The sequence below is a fragment of the Cygnus olor genome, chromosome 5 (assembly GCF_009769625.2).
Source record: "Cygnus olor isolate bCygOlo1 chromosome 5, bCygOlo1.pri.v2, whole genome shotgun sequence".
NCBI lineage: Eukaryota > Metazoa > Chordata > Aves > Anseriformes > Anatidae > Cygnus > Cygnus olor.
In genome coordinates this window covers 26,705,370-26,730,899 of record NC_049173.1, presented here as the reverse complement: position 1 = coordinate 26,730,899, position 25,530 = coordinate 26,705,370, and the positions used below count along the sequence as shown (strand labels likewise).

At 38.7% G+C, this 25,530-nt stretch overlaps 1 protein-coding gene across 4 annotated transcripts in view; it reads right to left on the bottom strand.

The window, feature by feature from the left end:
- Positions 1-3,780: 3,780 nt before the first annotated feature.
- BAZ1A (bromodomain adjacent to zinc finger domain 1A) overlaps positions 3,781-25,530 on the bottom strand; it is a 61,945-nt gene continuing 40,195 nt past the window's right edge. For all 4 annotated transcript variants that reach the window (XM_040558185.1, XM_040558183.1, XM_040558186.1 and 1 more), the window contains 10 exons: positions 24,233-24,838; positions 21,308-21,471; positions 20,968-21,122; positions 18,210-18,358; positions 10,415-10,662; positions 10,081-10,307; positions 8,439-8,923; positions 7,277-7,422; positions 5,256-5,343; positions 3,781-4,775 (listed from right to left, as the gene is read on the bottom strand). In XM_040558185.1, the coding sequence (XP_040414119.1) occupies positions 4,585-4,775; positions 5,256-5,343; positions 7,277-7,422; positions 8,439-8,923; positions 10,081-10,307; positions 10,415-10,662; positions 18,210-18,358; positions 20,968-21,122; positions 21,308-21,471; positions 24,233-24,838 (2,459 nt within the window). In that variant the 3' untranslated portion in view covers positions 3,781-4,584. The remainder of the gene's footprint in view (positions 4,776-5,255; positions 5,344-7,276; positions 7,423-8,438; positions 8,924-10,080; positions 10,308-10,414; positions 10,663-18,209; positions 18,359-20,967; positions 21,123-21,307; positions 21,472-24,232; positions 24,839-25,530) is intronic.

The following is a 25,530-nucleotide window of genomic DNA, read 5'->3' as shown; positions in this document are numbered from 1 at the left end:
CCCATGTTGTCCCTGCAGTCCTGGACAGGGGCTGCTGCTTTCAGTAAGTCCCAGCTTCACCACACACATCCCAGATATGGATGTAACCTTGAAAGGCACAAAAGCACAATGTTCGTGAATGGTAACCAGCGTACGTAGCTGGCTTACGGCAATTAAAAAAAAATAAAAGCTTTTAAAACAAGTATACACATATATCCACGAAATTTAAAAATATGTATATTATTCCCAGATTCTGCAATACGTGGACATGTTTTAGGGGTGGTGCTACTTCATCATCCTTATTTGAAAACAGATGGGAATCAAGGTGATGCCTTTACTTACCCGTCCTTATAATTTCTGTGATTTGCCACACAAATCAGTTCACCTTTTGCATTTGACTTAATCCAAACATCTTCAAACCTGACTGCCCCAAAATGGGACGCTTTATTAGTAACCAGAGATCGTCCAAGAGGGGTTGTTACTGAGGTCTTGTACTGAACATACACACAACCGCACACATAAGGGCTAAGTTTTAAGATAGCACTGTTTTAAAATAATTAAAATAACATTTGCCTTAATAGATTAAGGGAAACAGGTTGCTGATGAAGGGGAGGAGGAAGAAGGCATCAACCGACCCGCTGGTAGCAGGCTGAGAAGTGTCAGCACAGCGCTTTGTGGCTAGCTGAGTGAAGCACAAAGAGCCCCTCTGGAGGGCAAGACCAAGAACCTGCAGCTCTGAAGATCAAGACAGTTTAGGTGTGCAGCGGAAAGAGCTCCTGGAGTTACAGCAACCTAGCCATACGCCATACAAAAAAGTGCCTGCACCTATCTGGATACAGGCCGTTTTCAGGGTGAGAAGGCTTTTGCACAGCAGAAATAGCCCTTGGGAGCCTCCAGAAGCATTAGCTGAAAGTGTTGCAATCAGTTATGATAGCAGTATACACTAGGCAACATGACCAGATTTAGTCAGGTATTATTTACTTGAATATGAACAGATGAAATGTGGAACATACAAGACTTGTAGGCTAAGGGTTAATTCAGTAGTTCCATCAACATTTCAGAAGTCATAAAGCCCGGGTGACCTCCTGAGTCACTAGATGACCAGCAGCAACATTACCTTAGGCAGGCCTCCATCTTGGTTCGGTGTCCCAGACCTGCTCACTGCACACATCTGCAGCACAATCTCCACTTTTGGACCACCACAGCTTTATAGAGGGCAGAGTGCTGGACATGGCTGTAGCTTCCTGCATCAAGTCAACTCTTCAGGGCAGTCCCTGCCTCCCTGTGCCTACACATGCAGGCCCTCCCTGCTTTTCAGCTGCCGCCTAGTGGTTTCTAAGTGCCTGTATTCACTACAATTATGCTAAGTCCCTTTTCCCTAACTTCAGTACTAACAATTACGTGCTCTCCCCTGCAATACTCAAAATACTTTTTTCTCCCTCTGCACAACTGCCACCCATCAGTGGCTGTGGGACATGGTGGCCCCAGCCCAAGCCTGTTGGAGCACCTTCATCGGGGCAGCTCCAGCTTTCCAGTGTCGCTGGAGGTTTCCAGGAGCTCAGCTGTCCGCAGGCAAACCTGACAGCGGATGCACCCGCCGAGGAGATCACCTGCTGGCTGACACAGGTGAAGGGACCTGGCACAACAGCCTTGCTATGCTGCTGCTAACTCACGCCATGGTGCAAGCAGCTAGCATAAGCTTGTCCGCAGCCACCACACCGCATTGTGCTCAGCATTTCAAGACAGGACTCCAGGAACAAGTCTTCTCCTAACCTAGAGCTGCCTGGGGAGGAAGGGCAGTTCCCAACAGTAGCAGCCACAGGAGAGATTTGTCTCCTGAATCCCTGACCACCTGTGGTGGCCAGGAGCAGAGCACGCTGTTGAAATGCAGATTTCCTGGAAAGAGACAGTACTGCAGGCCAGAGCCCAATTCCTCCACAGGAATTAGCCCTGCTGGTATGAGAGAATCATCACATACAAAAAGCATCAGAAGAAACTGTCTAAGGCAGTTAAAACTCATTAAGTCCCAGCTCTGTCATGAATAAAAGGGGCAGGAGAAGTAAAGTGACAGAATTTGCACCGGAGAAAAACTAGCTGCTGTTAGTCTTTGGATGCCCGCTGGGCTACAACATACTGGAGCTACCGAGAAGGAAAAGACTTCCACTAGGCAATTTTGTCAAAATTTTACTTTTGAGAGCAGACACCAGACTTGGAGCTCATGGAAGCCTACTGCCCGTGTTCTTGAAGAGCCTGGTAAAGCCCCATTAGTCAAGACCTGTGAACCAGAGATGAAACAGTTGAACATATCCAGTTTGCTCCTCCTACAGATAGTGCATATCCCTTACCCTAGTAGTAAGGGCATTGGATGGCAGCCTGAGAAAAGCGTGCTGACAGTAAGACATGGGTTTGTTTTGCAGGAAAGTTGAACAAAATGCGCACTTCTCCATATCCCACCCTCAGCAAGTTTAACTAAAGCCTTAGGCACGCAAACTTAATGATAAATTAGTAACTTTGGCACAAACATACAAACAACCCAGGCACAAGCTGAGATTTGGGTTGAACAGTTCCCATCTGCTCCACCCAAACTCAAAATTATACTTGGGTTGCTGAGGGAAAGCTATTGAAGGAAACAACCTTGGAGAAAAAATGATAGGAATGAACAGCTGGGAGTAGGTTGAGGACAGTAACAATTTCAATTGCATGTGCCACAGATGGACTTGGCCAGTTCACTGTGCCTCCCCCCCAAGTACTCACATTCAAGTCAATGGGAAGCATTCATGTGGGCAAGAACTTGCACAACTGTTTGTGCAACCTGCCTGTCAGTATGTTCACAGCCTCTTGGGACTTGACAGATGCATGGATATCACATTCAACCTGCACACCATGCAAAGGAGCTTTCTGCTACTCACTTCCTTACAGTATTTGGCATTCTTTGTGGTCTGAAGGTCAAAAAAACCCTTTATGGAACAAGAAACATGTCTATGATCTGGACACAAGAGAGATGTCAGCTACATGCAAGGAGCAGCTCGTGTACAAACTCTGAAGCATTAACATGAATCTTTAAACAATAAACCCGCTATTCTCATTCTTAAGATTCCCCCACACACACTTTTAAACTTCAAACTGGTCAGTCTCGTATCACCAACTGTTCCCCAGGCTCAAGGGAATGCCTGCTCTTGCCATCTCTAAGGCAAGGTGAGCAATATAGGCATAGAAAATCCACAGTTGCACGGCAAGTAATTGTGCAGATCGGTAGTGTACACAAGTCTTCATGAGGATGCAATATAAGCTAGCACAGACATATGGAGAGAAAAGTTGCTGAAGCAGCAAACCTCATCTTTCAGTTTTTCCTGCCCTCTTCACCCCCAGACTTGTGCTCTACGCTGTTTCCTCAGAGTACGGCATACTCCCTGCAATGGAGGTACAGACCTGAAAGCCAACAACCTGATAAAGAGACCACTGCCAAGAATAGTACGGATGCTTTACAGAAGCTGCTGGTCAGCCAAGAGCGGTGAGATTTTACACTGACAGAATAAAGATCCTAATTAAAGAACCATACTTATAGAACAATTTATACACACACTTGCATCACTCCTTACACACCAAACACTTGCATCGGTCAAAGACCAGATAGCACAGTGGCCGCAGCTCCTGAAAATGCTGGTCAGGGTACTTTGTGGTACTTGTGCCGAAACCAAGTTCTGCTGTATTCTCTCCAGCAACATGTCCTAGTAAATGAATGGGGAAGGTGGCAGAGCAGTGTAATCAAAAAGCAGATGTCAGAAGCTCAACATACTTTGAAAAATGTGTCATTTTATTTGTACACTTCGAAAGTTGTACATAGAAACTTATAATACAGTCCTGTAAATTTACTCATTGCTAGAACTGCCAAGTAGAGGGGAAGATATTTATTGATTGATCATCAAGAAGTTAGAGGGGAATAAACAAAAAACACAGGAAAATTAAAAAAGTTATGGAACTTTTTTTTTTGTTTTTAATCCCCAGTACAAATTTTATAAATACAAAACAAATTCACAAATTACTTTGAATGCTAAATAAATATCTACTTAATAAACTCAGACTGAATACCTCCAGCCAGCACTGGTACAGTACTTAAAAAGATATGCAATTGTACTCATTCATGTGTAGTGTTGAGAAGATATGCTCAAACAAGTTTTAAACATGCACAGTTTCTTCAACTGTGCTACAGCAGAAGATTTTATCTGAGTTGATAAAGCCCTCAATACCACAGCTCCTACAAAATCTAGAGGATGAAACAAGTCATTTGGTGCAGGAAAAAACAATGCATTTCTGGAAGATATTTGGACACATGAATGTATTAAAAATGTACAAAACCTCTGTAAACCAGTACTGTACCCAGTACATCTATCAAAATTATTAGACACTGAATAAAACTGTAGCAAAGGTAATCTTTCCTACGTTCTCCTGAGTGCTTAATATTACATTGAGAATATAGTGCAGGCCACACTTCAAGGTGGTTAAACAGTTGTTATTGCTTTATACAGGTATGATGACTGCATGATTTAACATTTCATTTTAATGAATTTAACAGATTCCCTCAAAAAATCCTTTGGAAGGCAGAGGTTAGATTCGTGACTTCTTTGCCACGGGAGCGGCATGGTCCACATTACCAGATGTGATAGGAAGTCCAAGCTTTTGAGCCTGAATGTGGAAGAAAGCCTGAAGTCTAGTTCCAGCTTTTGCTTCACTTGTGTTACGAGGGTTGTATTCAAAGCAGTTTGAAAACATCAGCTCAATGTCTTCAATGAACTCCGCTAGTAAATAAAAAGTAAATAAGTGAACTTAGGGTGTCTCATGTCATCAAATGGCAGTATAATAAAGGAGTATGACACCGCTGAATGAGTGCGGAGTTGCTACCCTAAAGATATTTTTACACATGCATCAAGTATATTACCATGTATTAGTGAAGAGCCACGTAAACATTCTTAAATTCCTCTGATAATCAATAGAGAGAATACAGAACAAGGAACAACTGAAACTTTTCTAAGTATTTAATCAGTGTCACACACACTGACATCTAAGGCTTGAGAAATTACCTGGATTATCTCAGATGCTCATTTCTTATCTATCCATACATCATGTACTTTGGTAGTAAAAAGAATTTTTAAATAAGATTTGTTGAACATGAATCATGTTATTTCAAAAAAAACAGATTTCAGATGCCGACACAGCTCTATTTTAGGATAATTTATTTTAAAGAGAGAAGAGGGTTTCTTACTTTTACTGATACTTACATGCAAGCTTGTATTCACATTTATTCACCTTTTCACGGATTATATTTAAGGCAATAGGTTTTTTGATGATATCATAGTAGTCTGGTACCTTTAAAAAAGAAGAATTTTATTCATACAAAAAACAACAGAAGCTTAAAATTCTACTTAGGTAAAAAAAGGAAGTCCTGCATTAGCAGAAAGCATTTTGGTTTTGTTTTTGAACAAACAGAGGAGTCCCAAGCAACAACCTACATTTCCTGAGCTGAGTGTCAGTTTGTGGGTATTGCTTTTCCATTTTTGTATATCATTAAAGTAGCAGACCACAGCAAACATCAGCCAGCAACTTAACAAATAAATCTAATCCTAAATGTCCTGTGAACAACTACAGGAAATAAAATTACATGAGCAGATAAGCATTAGGGTGTTACAGCTACTCTGATCAGTTGAGAGCAAAAGTTTTCCAAGATTTAAAGATGTTTCATTCTCCTGTAACATAATATTAAAGGCTCCTTAATAACGAGTAATGGCCATTTTTACTCCACTGCTGTTCACCTTTTTGCAGTGTTCCTTTAAATTCCATTTAGTTATGTTGAAAGGAAGGTAGTGAACTTTCTGTAGCAAGCAGGATGCAGTGTGCAAGTACCAGAGATAGTGCCACTCAGAACAGCATTTGTGTGATAAATGTTAGAGGAGAAAAAAGACTGCTTAACCCTTAAGGGTACTGATCACTTGGATGACAGGTTTTGAGGTCCAAGTAAGCACCAACGTATGGGTGCTTTCTTCTCACCCACAGAGCAAAAGTGCTACTTTTTAAAAGCACAATCTGCTGTAAATATTGCTTTCTTGTAAGAAATACCCCTGTGCACCATTATACATGTTCTAAAACCAAGTTCTTTATTATTGCCTGAAACTTTACTGTATCAAATACAACCTGCAAATGAACCTAGAAGAATTAGCAGAGAAACAGCATTAGATCAAATTCTTCACTCTTTTCACTTTCAAAGTGCTGTTTACATAAACACACACAAAAAAAAAAAGTAATTTTCTCTTTCTGGCATAATGAAGAAAATTTGGGACACTCAGGTATGGATTTTTCTTTCTGAACTGTACAGACTGTCCTTCAGTGATTTATTTGTGCAAACCTGAATGCACTGAACTCCCATAGTTTATTCTCAGGATCTGAATTAAGCTGAGTTCTCCATCCATCCTCCTTAAGAAGCTTCCTTGCATTCACCAGACTTAAGCTTCCCAAAGCAATTCCACTGCTCTAGTAGCCAGATGCTCGTCCTGAGATCATTCATTCAAAACTCCTCTCCTCCTCCTCTTCATTTACCACTGCTAATTTTAAAAAAGCACTGAAACACTGAGCTCTAACTCCTGCAAGACGACTATTACTGCTGTCTGTGCAGAGTTGCCAGAGTTGCTCCAGAGGGACTGAAGAGGACTGGCACTTTGTTACTGAAGAATAAATACAGCAGTGTCTTACAACTGACAAGCTAGTGCAGCCTGCAGAAAACCAGACATGCTTTGGGAACTTTTACTGAAACAAGTCTCTAAAGCAGTACTAAGGATACCTACTTTACCATCAGGTGTTTTATAATCTACATCAGGAGAAAATTAAATTAAGAACTCAGCTAAGAAGTCACCTTATGACTGCATCACAATTAACATCAGAATGAAGCTGTTCTTACCTTGTTATTTTATTGCAGATCTGTTCTGAAAATACCCTTGCTTAAATTGAAGATCAATTGAACTAATTAATAACCATACACTTACCTTTATCAGTCCACTGCTCTATTTTTTTTTTTTCCATATCAAAGCATTTCAGTTATACACACTTGATGCCAAGCATATTTAAAATTTGCGTAATACAACATCATTTGGAAAACCTAGTTCTGGCACCAAATATTTGAGCTGAAGTGTGAGAATTCTCCCAAATCCCACTGTATTCTCCTGTTGGGTAGTACTATAAAGTCCAAGTTTTACTGACAACAAACAGGATTCTCTAACGTTATCATTCCCTCCACAGTTCTATCAGTTACCTGGATTTTGGAAACCAGTTTCATGAAAGGCCAGCTGTCATCATGTCGTACCAGTTCCACTACAAGTTGTTCAAAAGCTGAGAGTTCATGAACTCCCCCTTGACGTCCTGAACTTCTCCTGTTCAATGAGGTTTGAGGAGATGATTCTGGGGAGGAAAAAAACAAAAACATCCCGCCAGATGAAAATAAAAGCCTGACATGTAAAAATCAAAAGAAAGTGAAACACCATTATCTTATTCTAAAAGAAAACAAACAAAAAACAGATAGTACAAGGTACAGATGGTTAGAAGATGCAACGTCAAGCAGAGTTTTCAGTTCCTGCCCTTTGAGCCCCTGTATCTTGTGAGCTGGAGGTAAGACAGATTTTTCTTTTTGCTTGGCTGTCTCATCCTACACCCTACTCACAGCCAGCATAGGTAGATTTCAAGAACAGCTACATTACACTGAGAAGAGAGAAAAAAGTCAAATTTTAAGCTACAAAAACCTGGAGAGAAATTAAAAGATAAGCAGATATTTTAATCCTTAGACTTCTGTCTAGCACAGTATCATATATTGATTTCAATTCCGTGTTACTGTTTTAATTGGGAAAAAAAATCTACTTAAGTAGTGTCCAGTACCAGTTTCTGTTTCAACTGCTCATAATAAAGTTAACAGCTCCTGCTTTTGGATACCTGAGGTATTAAAACTACTAATGCCATAGTTTAAGGCCACAACTCATGCAGTTTGGCCTCAGGAATTAACAAGACTACAGTTTGTTATTAACCACTAAATGTCTCCTTTGCTACATAAAATGCTACCTTGCCTACATCTGTGTTCTTCACCTGTTTAACTCTTTAATAAAAGAAAACTCTAAAAGCTATAAGTAAACATCTGCATGGTTTAAGGCACATATGTTTTCTATCTCCTTATTAGAGACTGTTCCATACGGCATGCAAATATGAAAATTCCAACATAGATATGGTAAATCACGTATTCTTTAGATGACTGAAATGTCTTTAAGGTTCCCTCCCATCACTGTAAAAAAAAGGGAATGTTTTACTGGAAATGGCAAAAATGCTTTCAGCCACCATTTCTCACTAATTCTAGTCTTTGCTCTACCACGCAGATATTTTAACAAGCAAATGAACTTTGTTTTCATTCCAGATAAACAGATTTCTCTAACCTGTGGATTGTCGTTTCCTGCCTCTTCTCTTGGGTTCGCTAACAGGAAGAGAAAGCTTTGAGGCAGCAACTGGATACTTTCTAACCCGTTCATTTGAGTCTGCAGTATCAACAATTCTAAATCCGACAGAATTGGAAGGACTATTTTCCAGTGTGTTATCAGCACTCTTTCTTCCTCTTCGTCGTCTTCGAGGACTGAGCAATTCCACAAATACATCTGCTTGCAATGAACTTTGGCTCTGACGAGTGGTCCGACTACTCAGTCGTAAAGAAGGCTTTGTCACTGATGGAGGGGCCGATTTTACCTTTCTTAGACCCCTCCTGGTAACTCTAGATGAAGATCCAGTTTGCTTAGGTGTATTCTGCTGACTCCGAGAAGCGTATCTTGCCTGACGGTGGCTGTTCCGACTTGAGAAAGGATTGTTGAGTTTGGCTGCTCTCATTTTTAATGGAAACTTGACCTGCGGTCTTCCTTGCTTTGATGGGCTACAAGAAGTGAATAATTAGATTTATCCTCAAATTCTATTCCCCTCAGTTTTCTAATTCAGCATTTAAAAAAAAAACAAACAAACAAACATTCAAGGCTGGCAGGCAAGAGACTTTCGCTGATGCATTCACTCAACCACCAGTCTCTTAAATGCTGCTCTGAATTCTTTTAATCAAATATTATGTGCAGCACATACTTTAAGGAAATGCTCAGAATTTTGATCACTGTGGCAGCTTGTGCAATGCAGATGCGTTACCTGGAGCACCAACTATCAGTTTCTTGAAATTGCCTACTTAGTTCTCACAGCAGTTCTAGCTACCATGATTTCTGAACACTGTCAGCTACAGAAATAAATCACGGTTCTAAATAGCTAAATATAAATGTTACACTCTAGTCAAAGTTTATAACTTTTATAAATTCAAGCTTCTCCTGCCATTACAGAAAGATCCCAGAGACAAGTTTACTTATCAAGAAGATACAACTTCTGTCCTACTACTGAATCTCAATTTTTGGAGCTAGATATAGCTTTGCTTCAGTCAATTCAAACGATTGTACTGAACAGACAAAAAGCACTCTCAGATTAGAAGTTTCCTTGAGCATTTATACTCCTGCTCTGTATCAAATCCACCACTTTCCTGAAATTATCACATTGGATTATTTATGCTTTGTTTTTTTTTTCCTTCTCCTTTTCTTAAGTCTGCTATTGCAGAAGTCCTCAGTCCTTCCAATGTGACACGGGCTCGGATGAATGATCTTGCCTTCCCTACTGTTCTAATACTTACTGTGTGCATGCACCTAGTACCCCAAAATTCAAAATTGGATGAAAGCAACTCCATGTTTTCTCTGGAAAATCTTTACCGTTTGAAGTGCTCTCCACTGTACATTCAAGCAATAGTTGTACAGAACCCCAACCCTGATGGCCATCCCTCATCCACACACCTGATGGTGGAATTTTCATTCTGAAAAGTGAGTCCAAGTCCAGTGGAGCTAACTTTTGTTAATTTTAAACCCCATTAGTAAGTGCCAAATTCATAACAAGCTTCCCTCCACCCCACCCCCTCACTGGATTTTCAAGACATGTGCTTACACGAACAATTACGCCACCTAATAATCAAGATATTTCAGTAGAAAACCACTTTAATGGGTGCCTGCTTACCTCATCTCTTCATCCTCTTGAGATTCATCATCTTCCTCTTGCTCTTCTTCATAATCCTCTTCTTCACTTTGTCTCACTTCATCATAGTTTGCATCTTCCTCCCCTTCTTCTATTCGTTCAGCAGTCTCCTCATCACTTTCCACAGATGGTCTCTGTCTGGAGGACAGGCGTCTAGAGCGCTGCTTTGGTCGGCACTCTGGACAAAACCAGTCTCCTTCAGGAATGACCTACAAACAGAAGGAAAAGAGGGGGGGAAAGCAAGCATTAGTAAGACACTTAGCTGTAAGAACTACTCAAATTTTATGTGAAAAGGAAGGTATTTTTCCTCAGATACCTTAAGCTTGGGCCTGATACAGTAAGTATGATAGCCTCGATCACAGCCATCACACAGCACCATGCTTTCCGCATCACCTTTCTTTCGACACACTTTACAGCGAGCATTGAGGATGGACTTGGACCAGATGACACTTCGATCCAATGTAGAGAGATGAAGGAAGACTTGGGACAAGCTGGTAGAAGAAAGAAGTGACTCTCTCCAGCGATCCAAAACTGTTTTGTAGGATCGTCCACCATCACTGGCATCTGCCGTGAGAGAAGAAGAGAACAAAAAAACAGGATCAAACTTCTTTTTCAAACATATAGGTTGCTCCAGACGATGAAGTAAGGCTTGGTATTTTAAACAGATATGCAATAGCAAACTGGGATAATAATCTGTCTTATCTTTTCAGCACTCAAGTATTTCCTTATTAGTTTTCCAGCTGCTGAAGCTGTAGGATTTTATCTTTCACTATCAATTCAGCTGCAAACTTGCACATAAATAAGACAGAAAATTCTTACTCAGTTGTCAACCTGAAAACCTAATGATTTGCTTCAACTTCAAGAAGTCTTTCTGTATAATTTCTACGATCAAAATCACACCTTTTCACAATGTTTTCACCTAAATGAACTGCTTGACACTGAACAGAGACTTTGTTGAGGGGGAAAAAAAAAAACACACACCACAAACCACCACCAACCAACCAGCTCAAAGGGCTCTCACACCTTCCCTTGTCCTGTCCTGGTGTAGTTAGCAGACTGTTTTGCAGCACTCTCCCTGTGCTTCAGTACCTTTATTCCTATCCTGCACTCTGCCTTCACAGGAACTTGCACGTCAATGTGCTCATCCAGACTGGGTGACTGATCTGATAGAAAAATACCTGTTTTCTTGATATTTTATAAGCAATATAGCACATAGGAAGCTGTGGCACACACCTAGTAGCAAAACAAGTAAGACCTGGGATCCTCTTCAGGTTAGAAATAAATGGGGGGGAGAAGTCATTTCACTTTTTCAAACAGGTTTCATTTTCAAGTCCAGGCTACTGAAGTGGTCACACAAATACACATGCAGAATAGCGAAAGGGGTGGTACAGAACAGGAATGTGCAGCTGGGAGTTGCAGAAGCAAATGGGTTGTTTGAGGAGCTAAAGAAATGAGAAGGTGTAAGTTACACCCTGCAATGCTGCTGCTAAGTAGTAAGGAAATATGAGTACTGAAAGCTATTTCTTGCATTTTAAAGCAAGAAGGTTTAAGAAAAATATAGCAGTACCTTAAATAAGATTTAATAATAGAAGTGTCCAAAGATATCCCTTCTAAAAGTGATATTCCAGTTATTACTGTGTGATCTCTAGCTGATTAATGATGCACCCAAGTATAAAATGCTACCTTGCCTGCTCTACTAGTCACAGTGGGCACAGGAACGGCCTGCAATCCTGCTGTCTGCCAAGTGATTTCTCCTCAGAAACAGGAAGAGAAAAACATCTAACAACAGATAAAATGAAAGAACAAAAATGAGACTAATTGCTCTCCTGGCAAGGCCTTTCTGCCTTCTCATCTACTGTCTGCCAGGATTTGCCTAATCTTGCACACATTTGCATTAGCAGCAAGCAGCACAGGAGAAACAATGAGCAAAGGCAGAGGATAAACAGGCAGCACGGCTCCCTAAATAAAATTTAGCCACTCCTGAACTGCAAATACAAATAAACCTGTATTTCTCATCATTTCTATTACTTTGTCCTTAAAGTTTCCTTCCTCAAGTTCAGTCTCACTACATATAGTCCACAAGCTCTACTTCGCAGCGCTGCAGTACAGCTCTCAGTGTATTATTTAAAATTCAGTAGGAAGAAAATGACAACTTGTCAGGACACTATACTAGAACTTGAAATCCAATTCAGTTTCAGTTCTGCCACAGATGACTACTGTAACTCCGGCAAAGATGATTCATCTTATCTGTATGTATAGTTTAGCAAGCATTTCTTTTGCTGACAATGGCAGCTTGAGCATTATTACCTTTATTTTTATTGGCAACTATTTGTACCCTAGATGGTTCACCAATGGAGCTCACCACACAACGCAACAAATATGTGCAGTACAAAACTGCAGTTGCAATACAGAAGGAAATCACTGACCACTACCTGCTTAAACATGCCCTAGCACTGAAAGAAAATGTGCCAAGTGACACCTGCTGTTTCAACCCCCAATTTGGGAAACACAAGTAACACTTTCTTCTTCCATCCCTCATTTTTGTCATTTATATTGTTAACTCGGAGGGAAAAATGGCCTCTTCCTTTGTGTCTGAGCAGCTCTACATGGCTCAGTGGGATACCCCTCTGCCAGCTAAGCCCTCCAAGCCTTGCTACAATGCAAATGAAGTTGTTTGACAGATCTATGCACTCATCTATCAATAGCTAATTGAGTTCAGGGAAGGGTTTTCCATCTTAGTATTTCTAGAAAGGATATGCAGTTGCACAATGCTGCGAAGTTTAAAAAAAGGCATTAAAAAGAAGGGGGGGAAGGATTACGTGAACATGCAGATTTCTGTCCCAAAGTGATAAAAAGAAAATACAGTTCTTTATCTCTGGGTGCAGATTTTTTTTTTTTTATTTTAAATCTTTGAGCCGTATTTGTTTTACTTCCAATAAAGCTTAAACCTTTTAAGCATTTATACTGCAATTCCTTCAGCATAAGGAACTGGCTACAGAATTAAAGTGAAAAAATAAATAAAAATTAAGTGCTCTCTAATTCTTAGCAATACAAGTAAACATTTAAAATTTACCATCTCTCTGACTAGTCTTGTCTTCCACTCTCTTCCTCTTTTTATCCCCCCTGTGGCTTCTTTTATTATCTTCTGCATTACTTAACGTTAAATTCATACAGTTATTTCAAATACATTTTTGAAGTGTGGGGGATATTTTCAAATTAATTTTTATAATCCATATTTGCATAATCTAAAAATGTAACTAGAACAGTTGTTACCACGCATGCATACAGAAGAAGGTAGGCAGGGAAGGGTAAAGAATGCTGTGCGTGGAGTGATTGCATAGCCCAGGATTCACTTTGACTCCACTACAAGCAAAAGGCTTAGACCAAAGGCTTCGTACATTGACCCTCCCTTACCTTTATGTCCATCTCTGGTACGAATGGCTATAGAAGGACCTTACTGAACAAAGGTTTTTCTCTCAGCAAACATGTCTGGTCTGTGCTGCCATGAACATCCTAACACCGCAAAAATATACCTGCTTCATGGTCACAGCCCTCAAGGACTAAGAAAACTAGCTTGTCTGTCCACATGAAATGACCTAGTTATGATAGTTGGGTAAAGGAACCTTCCTGAATATCAGAATGAAATTACTCTCCCAAGAAGAGACAGAATAGACCTTTATATGATCCACATGCAAGGTACCTTCTTTGACTGCCTTTTCTGAAGAATAAACAAACAAATCACTGCTGGAAGATGACATGTTATCATGAGGAGGTCTAATTATAAACAGAAAGCAAAACAACTTTGAGAGTAGAGGAAACAAAAATAATCTGAGTCTAGGAAAAAAGGAATGGAACATAGATGAGCAAAAAGCAGCAAAAAAGATGTATTTTTTCTTTTTCTTTTTTTTTTTTTTTGTCCCACAAGTGCATGGCAAAAATCCACACTGTATATGACTGTACCTGAAAGATGCTTATTGACTGGAGTCCTGCACTAGTGCAGAAAGCAAGTATTTTTTCTTTGCTGCCTCACTGGACACCAGGGTGACCAAGTCACATCATCTTAAACCTCAGTTTTCACATCTATGTAATAGGAATGGTGAGACTTGCTTCTCCACTACAAAATATTTTGTAATGTAAGAAAAAGCAATTTATACTAAAAAAAGCAAAATCCACAACAAGAATTGTTTGTATTTCTTTCCTCTTTTTTTTTTTTTTTTTTAAAAAAAACTAACACTTCAGTTTCCATCAAACAGCTTAAGTTTTAGGACAAAAAGTAGTAATGACTTTATTACATGTTTCAATTCAGGATTTTGCAGGAAAAAATGTGTACTGCAAGCTATACCCTAACCCGCCTTTTTGAGATTCTCCTCAAACATTACTTTGGACTGAAGGAAGAAAAGTTTTCATGGCTGATTCATAATGAAAGGATTTCTAAAAACACAATTCATAATAAAGACATGCTTACATTACAATTCAAGTCAGGTACTGTTAAATTTTATCACCAAACAACAGAAGATTATCAGTCATGTAGCAGTTCTGCAAGGCAGAGTGTGCTGTTTCTGGGGTTTCTATATCTCTGTTAGCTTTACTATCTTCTGTGCTAGCCTTTTCTTGCTCTTCAACTTTAATATTTTGTATGCACCTCAACTCTAAACTTATCAAAATCACCAGCAAGGCTCTTGGCAGCCTGATAGAGCCTTAGAACAAAAAAGGAGCAAAGAGGAGCAGCTGGTCCTTTTATTACTGTGCTGGGTCCCTTTGTCTGCTCTGCACCCTGGAGGCCACCGGGATAAACTTGCCAGTGACTGCAGTGAATTTCACTACGCTGTCTTTAGTACTACAAGCTGTAAATAGAGTGAAAACTAAAAATTGTTAAGCATGGCTCCAATCCCTAATGGGAACAGAGCACACTGTGAAAAGGGGCAGGGGGATGGGGGAAAGGCAATGCTACAGCGAGGGCAACAACTGAAATAACGGAGACAAAGTAAGGTCTAGGTTGGTTTAAAGCAGAAATGCAATAGTACTCATTTTATCAAATGTGCTCCCCTATCCTGCTACCAAAACAGACCTCTTGCAGACTTGGCATGTTCTTACTTCAGTGGTAATTAAGTCATCTAAAAAAAGATGGGTTTCTCAGGTTTAATATTAAAAACAGATATACAGGCATTTTCTCTAGGGCAAAGTTTCAGTAAGCAGTTGGAATAACTATTAAAAAAATGTTAGAAAAATTGAGTGTACAGACAATAATCCATGTAAGAGCAAGACAATAAGAAGCCCGCAAACCATGTGGTTACAAACTAAAAACTAACTTCTGTCCTCGTAGTTATCTTGGCTGTTTCCTAGCCTGGTCAATGAAAGACAGTATCACAGTTCTGTGACAGAGTCAGTCCCAGAGTAAGCAGCTGTATCCACTTTTTATTAGGATGTTTAGTAACACACCTAATGTCACCTTATCTAGGAGAAGAGAGAGCTTGGCCTGTTACACACAAGCAAGTTGCATGCTAAGAAACAGCATTTGCTTTGGTGACATACAAAGTCATTGGTTCCACATAGGGAGTTTAAGCTGAATAGAAGACTTTGCAAATTTTATATTTTCTTTTTGTTGTTTTGTTTGTTTTAAACAAATCTGAAACACTGAAGGGCTATATCCAGAAAGGGCTGCATCCACATCTGCTGCTTGACCTCTGGAGTACCTACGTTTGCCAGAGGCCTCTCTAGTACACAGGTTTCCTCGACTCTGCAGTTTTGCCTTCTGGTCACATCCAAAAGCTCCCAAATCAGAGCACCCTTCACCTAACTAACTGCCTAGAAGTCAGAAAATTCAGCAAGAAATAGTAGTGTGTTTTAAGCCTTCTTTACTACAGAGCTGTTCAAAGCCGTATCTCCTCAGATCTTGTTTTCATTCAGACTCATCTCCTGGTAAGAGCAGGCTATTATGCAACCAAAAATATGAGACGCTTGGCACCAAAAGGTAGAACAAAGAAAAGGGAACCTGACACTGCAGCTTAATGGGTATGGCAGGTATGGCAGTAAGCCAGCATAGAGCCCGGGATCCCTTCCCGCTCCCTGAACTGTGTAGGTTACCCTATACATTACAGTAATCTCAAAGCAGAAGAAATCCCCAGGCAGTATGGTAATATAAATAAAGAGGAGATTTGAGACATGTAGACCATATAAGATTGTTTTCCCTATATACTTTTCTGTCGCACAGTACAGTATACAGCCTCTAAAGGAAAAGAGGATTACTGAGTTAAAAACAAACAAGAAACTACATCGTCATCAAAAGGTCAGACAAAAACCATGAACCATCATTAGACTATGGCAGAGTTGGGACTACTGAAAAAACAATGCATGAGGATTAAAGTACTGTAAGTTTTTTTGCAGGGACACTTTTCTTTCAGCCCTTTTCATCTAACTCAAGATGTCAAATCTATAACCTCCTAATAGCCATTTTTTCCCCTTAAGTGCAGACTTGCACTTAAAGTAAACTTAAGTGAACACAGTAAACTTGCAACTGTCAGCAAAATGCTGTTGCCAAAATACTCAGAGACAGTTTGGAAATGGAGGCTTATACTGCACAATGTATTTACAAATGGCACATGCAGAATGAACATGACAAATGCTAGATGTGATGTCAATTAACTGTACCACGTGCACGGTGTAAGTCCGGTCATAGGGCAGAAAATAAACTACACCATGCCTGGCTTAGAAAGAGAAGACATTTGAATTGACCAAACACTTAACCCAGTAAAACTTTTAAACAGCTGTAGTTTTAGCTACTCCTATGCTTTACCCTTTCATCTCAATCATGTGCTGCATCTTCTTCTTCTAGAGGTAACTGCACCAATAAAAAAAAGCTTGCAGAAGGGACCCCTGCCTGTGTGTCAAATTGTCCGGCGTTAAGTCTAGCTCAAACTCATCTTCAGTGGCAAGTGATATTAAGACAGATTCCATGTAGGGGCAGCAGAGATGCAGAAAGTTTTAGGTCGACTGTGCCATGGAGCAATAATGTGAAGTGAAAATGCAGGTTTCATTGTATGAATGTCTTGAACTGCTGCAACAAAAACTGCTGAAGCTGACAGATTTTGTATGCAATCATTAGCAAAGGGAGAATACCATGTGTAATAACAGCTCATGCTCTGGAATACCCACGTTATGCACTGCACTGGTAACCCTGCTACACTCCCACTACAATGACAGCCAGTCCAGCTGGGGCACAAAGCACAGCTCCTCAGTGTGACATGAGGATGGGAAGCTTGCTGGGACAACTGCCTCAGGAAGGATACGTATCTTCAAGCAAACCTCCAGTATTGAACTGCAAAAGGACCCAGGTAAGGGACCTGAGTGATTAATCACCAGAAAACAGAGCCACAGTATGTGCTTTGGATTCTGTCTCTCACCACTAGAGTACGTCAGAGGGATTCAAGGAAGGAACGTGTGCTAAAGTCAAGCTGTAAGCATGCTTTAATTCTTCTGCAACCCTTTATTTCCAAGTTTTACAGCACAAAATAAAACCTAAGGACTGGAAAGTTTGCGATGTAAATCATTACTACATTTTATTGTAAATATTCTATTATTGCTAAACAGGTGATCCAATAAACCAGGACTATATTTTTTTCACAGAAATGGTACAAAAAGGAGTAAATTTTACAACCTAAAGACATGCAAAACTCATAGTACAGTTCCGTGATATATTACCTTCAACAGCAGTACTGAATTATGGACTATTCACCCAGAAAGCTCACTCTCTGCTGCCTAAAGGTGCAGCTTATCTCCCAGTGCATCAGTGTAACTGTGAGACCATGTAAACAAGATCACTGAAGTGATCCAAGTTAAATAGGTATGTATTTAAGTAACAACGTATTTTACTCTAATTTTTATGTTCCTTTTTTTTAAAACATTTTTCTTTCTGCACATCCTGAACTACAAATATCTCCTCATGATCTAATGTGTGTTGATTTTTTTTAAACAATGGTACCTAGCAATAGGTTAGCTGTTTTTTCTTTTCCCCAACCTCTCTCTCTAAAACATTTAGTCTCACAAAAGAAGCAAAAGACTAAAGAAATCTGACACAAAACCGGAGACATGCAGTTTCAAACCTGAAAGCTTACCAAGAGGTGCTTTGAGAAACCTGCGCTCGATTCCTTGTTCTATCTGGAGCAGTGCAGACGCCAAGTGGTGGACCACATTATTAACTGGCTGAGGAGTACTTGTACTTGTTGATGCAGCACTTGGAGCTTCGGTTTTTAATCCGACAAGTCTAAAATAAAAGCATATTAAGCACATTTTAACAGATTTTGAATTCAACACCATGGATATCTGCATGCATCTGTATTCACAGGAGGTTTTTTTCCCCCCACTTAATTTATATGCATAGAATACAGACATGAACAGATACTGCTCAGGTGTGATTAGTCATCCCAGTTCTCAAGTTTGCTAATTAGTCCAGTCAATTGAGATAAATCATCCTTAGGTAAACAAAGATATCTAAATTTCAGGAAACATGGATGCTTGATTTTGCTACAGTTAAGATTTTCAGAAGATTCCACCAGATAATTCCACCAGAAAATGAGAGATTCCTATAAAGAGCAGTTTTAATAATTCTTCCAATAAAAATAAATGAAATAAAACCGCAAAATAATTTTAGAACGTTACATTGAAAAGTCTTAATTTATATTCTCATCTTTTAAGAACTTTTTTAAAATACTAACTCTTCCTGTAAGTTAAAAAGAAAAAATCCCACAGCAATAAAAAAAATCATGTTTACATACATAGCAAGTCACTTAAAAATATTTCCAATCTTTTCATTATACAAAGTATCTCTTCAAAAGTTTAGTATAAACAAATGAGCAAACTACATAATTTCAATGATAAAGACGAAAATAAACTAAGCCAGTATTTCAAGTATATGGTTTCTCCTAAGGATTAATATTAGGAGCTTGAGCCTCAGAATATAAGGCACCCAAGATCCTGGCCTCAGCAACTGTGCTGAATAAAACAAAACACTGACTTGAAAGGGATGTGCTGTGGGTGTTTAAGTTTAAACATTTTATTTTTCATTTATTTTCTTTTAAATTCTCAACCAAGAATTAAGGTAGATTTGCAATAAAACAGTCTTTGGTCAAAGAAGGCAGCTAAGTAATCATTTCAAAGTGCAGTTAATCTTCTCAACCACAAGAATAAGTATAGTGTAGGAGAGCAACTCAAACTAATGAAATAAAATTCAATTTCTACTTGGGGTTTATCAAAAAATAACTAATTAACACCGTCTGGATTGTGCTTTATTCTGGTGAATGTGCAATGCTTTTGGTTGTCCCTCTTCTTTTTTCACACTTAAAAGCTGTTCATTATATTTTGCAGTCACACATTCAGAGAGCCTGAAAGCAGACAGAAAAAAAAGCTGCATGCTTATTTACATTTCACTAGTCAAACCCCACAGTCTTAATGAGATGTCACTTACTCTGGGTGGATAAAAAGCCCAGCATCAAAAAGAACCTGTCATATGATTGCAGAATCCCATAGTCTGTTTTAATATTCAAGACTTTAATATTAGAGTGGCAACAATTCAGAAACTTTGATGGAGTCTGTATCAAGCGCTAAAAATGAAGCAACAAGCTTCTGCCACTGAACTGAGAGCCAGCAATAGAAGCAAGTGCCCAGGGTAACTGGAGACAGTCAAATTTTAGCTTCTTGATAAATGAAAACAGTGGCATATTTTTATGTTACAGTTCTCAGGAAGCAAATATCTATAGATTGTGTCATTCATATAACGGAGATGACCCTACGTGTTTTGCATAGAACTGGAGAACTCAGATTCAAAGGAGAGTCTGACAGAAAAGTACTTATTCAGCAAACTGCAATAAAAGGAGAAAAAACAGAACCTTAAAAACTAAATTCCCACACTCAGTATAGGATTCAAGAGTCTATCCAGGAATACTGCCTTCATAAATAAAAATTTAATTGCAAAAAACCTCACAGAATACATAAGCAAACAGTACATCAGTACTAGAATTGCTTCCAGTGAATCTTCTTTCCCTGCAAGATTTTAACATTCACAGCCTTTCAAGACACAAGATAATATGTATTAAGTAAATTAAGGTATAAGTTTATTTCTGACAAGTATGCAACTTCTGAGAATTAAATATTTACAAGTTTTCACAGAAAAACTTTAGTCACTATGGTTTGATTTACAAACGCTGATTTGGTGAAAGTCTCCCATCTCTCTCAAAAGTTTGTTTAGAAAAAAAGAAAACGCTTTTGTAGTTCCAACGATGATTTGAGGTTTCATCCCTTTTTTTTTTTTTAATCTAGGCTGCAGTTTGCTCTATAAAAGGATCATCATTATGAAATTTTAAGGTTGTATTGCAGTTTTGCCACAGCACCAAAGGCTAATGCAGACCATGGCCTGTTGCACTGATGGTTCTTACCGTGACTCACGGAGAGGTACATAATACATGACTATTACCACCGTTCCTTTTAAACACTCCTACTCTTTCCACAAAGCTTTTATTCTGGTGGTTTTCTCATTTTCCAGAATATTTCTTCCCTGCATTTTAAGTGATTTTTAAATTTGGCACATGTGATTTCATTCTAAAAAGGACATTCACTTTGAGCAGCACGGTATCTGAATGGTAGCACTTGTCAAGCTGGCCTGGAGCTGTCTTTGTTTTATCTGGTAATAGAACTGCGCCATTTACAAGATATAAACCAATGCTAGAATATCACATTTTACAACTCAAAACTTAAAACTTATCTTTTCAAAAATATCAGTTCATAGAAATTCAGAGTAAAAACGGTTTGAAGGTGGAAAACCAGAGTACTGTTACAGAACTCACAGAGAAGAGTCATTATTTAAACGGCCGTTCTTACCGGTCTTTCACAATAAATTTATCTTGATCATCAGTTTCCATTTCTTCAGATTCTTCATTCACAGCTTTAATTATACCATTTTCTTTGTTTTCATCATTTAAGAATTCATACCGCCCATGTTCTAAGGCTGCTCTCCAAGACTGTCTGTCTATAACCTGAAGCAAACATACAAATTTTAAGTTTCTGAAGAATCAAAGGCCACAAACTTCTAGTACCAATTACTGTCTACACTTAATTATATTACATTGTCAGTGAAACCCACAGCATGCAAGAGTTCTCATTTAGGTTACAGACTTGACGGCACCACTGTGCTCTTAGGTGCTCTACAGTTCACAAATACCTTAATAGCCCCCAGTGTTCCTTGGTAGATCCTGTCTTCAATGTCCAAAAGGAAGTCTCTAAGTCTCAGTTCAAGCTGCTTTTCTGCAGAGATGTGGGATGCATCATGGGCATTCTGCATCCTTCCACGTCCTGAAGGAGGTCTAACGTCACTTTGAGGTTTGTCTGTAATAATACCAAATAACCGTTAGCGAACTTTGCTTCTTCTAATAGCTGGCAGTGGAGGGAGCAATAGGTTGTACAAGGCAGAAAAATCTAAACAACGGTTCAGAACTCCCTTCCTATAGCAACAGTTGTCAATACCAACATCTCCATGCCAACTAAAGCATCTGATCCAGCCAAGCAGAGTATCCTTTTAAGAGAAGACCTGAAGACTAGCATCTGTGCATCCCAACACACGGGATAAGAAATTCTTATCAATTTAAAGACATTGTTTTGCATTTATCTACCACGCATGTTTATCAACAACTCTGCTATGAACGCAAGAGGAAAAATCACAAGACAAAGAATAAAGGCACACTTCTGGTATTTTTTGTATTGCACTATCCTTACTTTGCAGGACAAGCAGAACTCACTTTTCCTTTGTGCATGGATCTTTATCGTAACATTTAAAACATGCATGTGCAATTGTCAAGTCACAGAAACCAACAGAACAAGGTATAGTCCCTTTTTAAAAAATTACTTTGAAACCAAACAGATAAGATGCCACAGGAATGCACTAGACTAACTGTGCCCTCTAATTAGAAGAAAGTGGAGCTAAAAAAAGGAACAAGCCAACAAGATGTATTACGAAAAAAGGAAGAGCCAAACAGCTGATGATGTACTGTCAAATGAAAAGACCTCTTCAGTGGAGAACCAAACATTTATGCAACAGTTCAGAAGCCACAGGAAAGAGCTCAAAGTATGCACACATCTTAAATTACTGTTTGTAAATCTGCATAGGTGGCAAACATCTCTTCACACGATTTACCTTAAATCCTCCAAATGTAGTGATGAGGAGAACATGCAAGAACTCAGAGGTATTTAGTCAAAAGTTACCTTAGAGCTGCTGTTGAGGAAGTACAGGACAAGTTTCTAAGACACTCAAGTGCAGAAATAATTCCCTGTAACTGAACGTAATTATGCAAATATTCTGAAAATGGATACTAGCACACTCCGATGCCTGGATATGGGAAACATCCTTTTTGGTTTAAGGGAAAAATCAGAAAAGAAAATGTCTTTTCTTGAGCAGAACTAATACAGCTGCAATTGGCTTGCAAATAATTGATGTGGAAAAGTAATTCCAGCATCCATTTTCTTTCATGCTTTTTCTTTTCTTGTTTTTGTGAATGGGAAGTGGAAAAAAGAAGAATGGTAGTCTAGAGAATCGCAGAATAGTTCTCAGTTACTTGAATCTGCAAATCATGTGAGTGCAGGAACTTAGGCAGCAGCTCAATTCCATTGTAGTAAAGTTCCCTTTAAAGGAAAGCTACATCTGCTTATTATTTCTTATCACATTAAACAGGAAGCATTGGTATTGGGCCACTGCATTTTAATTTTCTTGTTTTACTACAATTTGAAGTTCAAAGATATATACATTAAGTTAATGCTATTCTAAAATTCTAGCATCAACAGAGAAGAAAAATTTGTGATTGTGGAAATCAAGTTGCCTCAGGACAGAGCAACACACAAAAATGTATATAAAGGATCTTCAACTAGAAAAATAAGGAAAACTCCCTCAAACACACACACATACATGTGCATAGTATAAAGTCAGATTTTCTCACCAAAACCCAGGAAAATAGCTGTAAGACCTCCAAATAAAGCTTAATTACTATGCAGAAACTCTGTGCTGTGCTAGCTTCCACCAGAAGAAGGGTAGATCAGTTATGGATTTATTAGTACCTGTACCCAAAGTGTCAGTGGCATGTACAATCCAGCAAAAACAGAATTCAGTTCTGCTGTAAATAATTCTCCCTTGCCCATGTAGAGATAACAAAACTATTGTGAAGATTTTTGTGTTACAGTACAAAAGAAAGTGACATGTTTTGAACATTACCCTCAGGAGTTTACTTTTGGTAACATCCTCTACCCATCACCATTCTACAAATAAGCCAGGTGCAAGCTTACATATGCAGGATTTTATCAGCAATTGGAGCAATAAATGGAAAAATACTTGGCCAAGAGAAAACGGGGGAGGGGGGGACGACACAAAGTCCTAACTTCAGCATGGTTTTACATTTCTACTCTTTGAAACCCATAAGAACATTCCCGTTCTGCATATGCCTCCTCCTCTTGTAATAAGTATTTGCCAAAGGAGAGAGGGAGAAAAAAACACAGCCCAACACAGAATCCACAGCATTAATGTTAAGCCACATAACAACCAACACAGCTGCAGTTTTTTTCCTCCCCAAATGTTTTAGTATGACCCTGCAATAATGCTATCTTTCCCTTGTTCACAATACCCAGTCCAGCAAAGGCCTTTGAATAATTTCAGCATTGCTATGAAAGAACGTGTCCCACCTACTCAAAAATCAATGTGACAATAAATCACCTCCCTTTGTGAAGTTTCCTTCTCCAGTGTCACACCTTGACTCTCACCACATTGGAAACAAGGACATCAGATGATCAATCTATGACTTAACCTTTAACAGATATTTATCTCTATCCCCCAGTAATCTTTTCCCAAAGCTCAAATTGCTTCCTCATGATGAAAATATTACCTGTTTTTTTTAAGCATAAAGTATCACAAAATTAATTCTCAATTAGTAAAAAACAAACCAAAACAAAAAACACACCATATTTTCCATAGAGCAAAACAACGCTTAAGAAATAAAAATTATTCTTAGGAATTAATTATAATTAGATGAGAGTTAAGAGGTTTCTAGTATAAAATATACGAATTACAACTGCGGAAGCAAATTAAAATCAGGAACCTTTCCTTTACCTGGAATATGGAATTTTTCCACAGGAAAACTGCTTAGTTGTTCATATATTCTATTTTTCTCCTGTAAAAGAGTTTCTTTTAAGGCACTCTCCCTATGTCCTCGGGAATTGAGAGCCTCCAGAAGTTGGTCCAGTTGTTCCCGAGAACTGTAAAAGCACCAACGGTTTGGTTTATATACTGGCCTTGGCACCTCTACAACAACACTGGTGTGTGAATCTTGGTCAATATTGGAGGTAGATTCAGAGGATTTCAAAGACTCTCCAGTTTTACTGAATACCTGAGGTTCATTTGTGCAAGACTGTACACTATTCTGAAAGGAAGAGGTTCGAGGCAACAACATGTCTTCTGTGAGACCAGAATAGTCTTCTTCTATAAACAATCCAGGAACAGAGGGGAAAATCCAGTAGCGTCGGTACATACGGTCACGACCTAAGGGGGTAATATTTGTGCAGGCTGTTGCATTCTGAATCTTTTCTAGTAGTTCCTTCTCTTTCTTTTGTTGCTCCTGTTTTAAAGCTTCTTCGTCTTCAGCAGTAAGTGGTTCACTCTTTTCAGAAGTCTCTTCTTGTCTTGTAAATTCTTTATATCCATTTTGCCCTCTCCTTCCTAAAAGTTAAAGGAAAAGAGTGGTAGCAACATGCTTAGATTTATTTTAGCTAAAGAAATAATTTATAAGGGTTGGTTTAATTTATCTCCCTTCACAACTATCTAAACTTACACTGTCAAGAACTATCGGCTTAGTCAGGAAACAACTCCAGCTTTATTAAAGAGAAATAAGTGATTAACCCACTTCCCCAATAAAAAAAGGAAGCCATCTTTACTGTACTTTCTCTCATTTACCAAGATTGAGATTTTTAGTATTATAAAAAAACTCTAAGAACTTAAAAGAATGTCATAAAACTGTCTTATCACAATAAAGTAAAACTCTAGCAACTGAATTCAAACTCTCTTTTGGACTTTATTTACTATACTCAAAATAATGAACTTAAATTCCCAGAAAACCTCAAGCAAAAACAGAAGTCATCAACAATTCATCTTCCTCTGATGAAACCTATGTCTAGTTACAAACATTAGGCTATGGCAATTACTGTACCAGAGCTTCTATTAACATACTGCTTAGGAAGCCTGGGAATAAGTCTGATTTCATTCTTATACAAAAGGCATACTGCTTCATTAACAAAAGCAAACTAAATACAATAAAACTAAATACAACCACTCAACGTAACATTTTCTTTTAGAAACATGTTGTTTTTGAAGATTTCTAACAAAAAGAATAAAAACACATCGTATCTTATTAG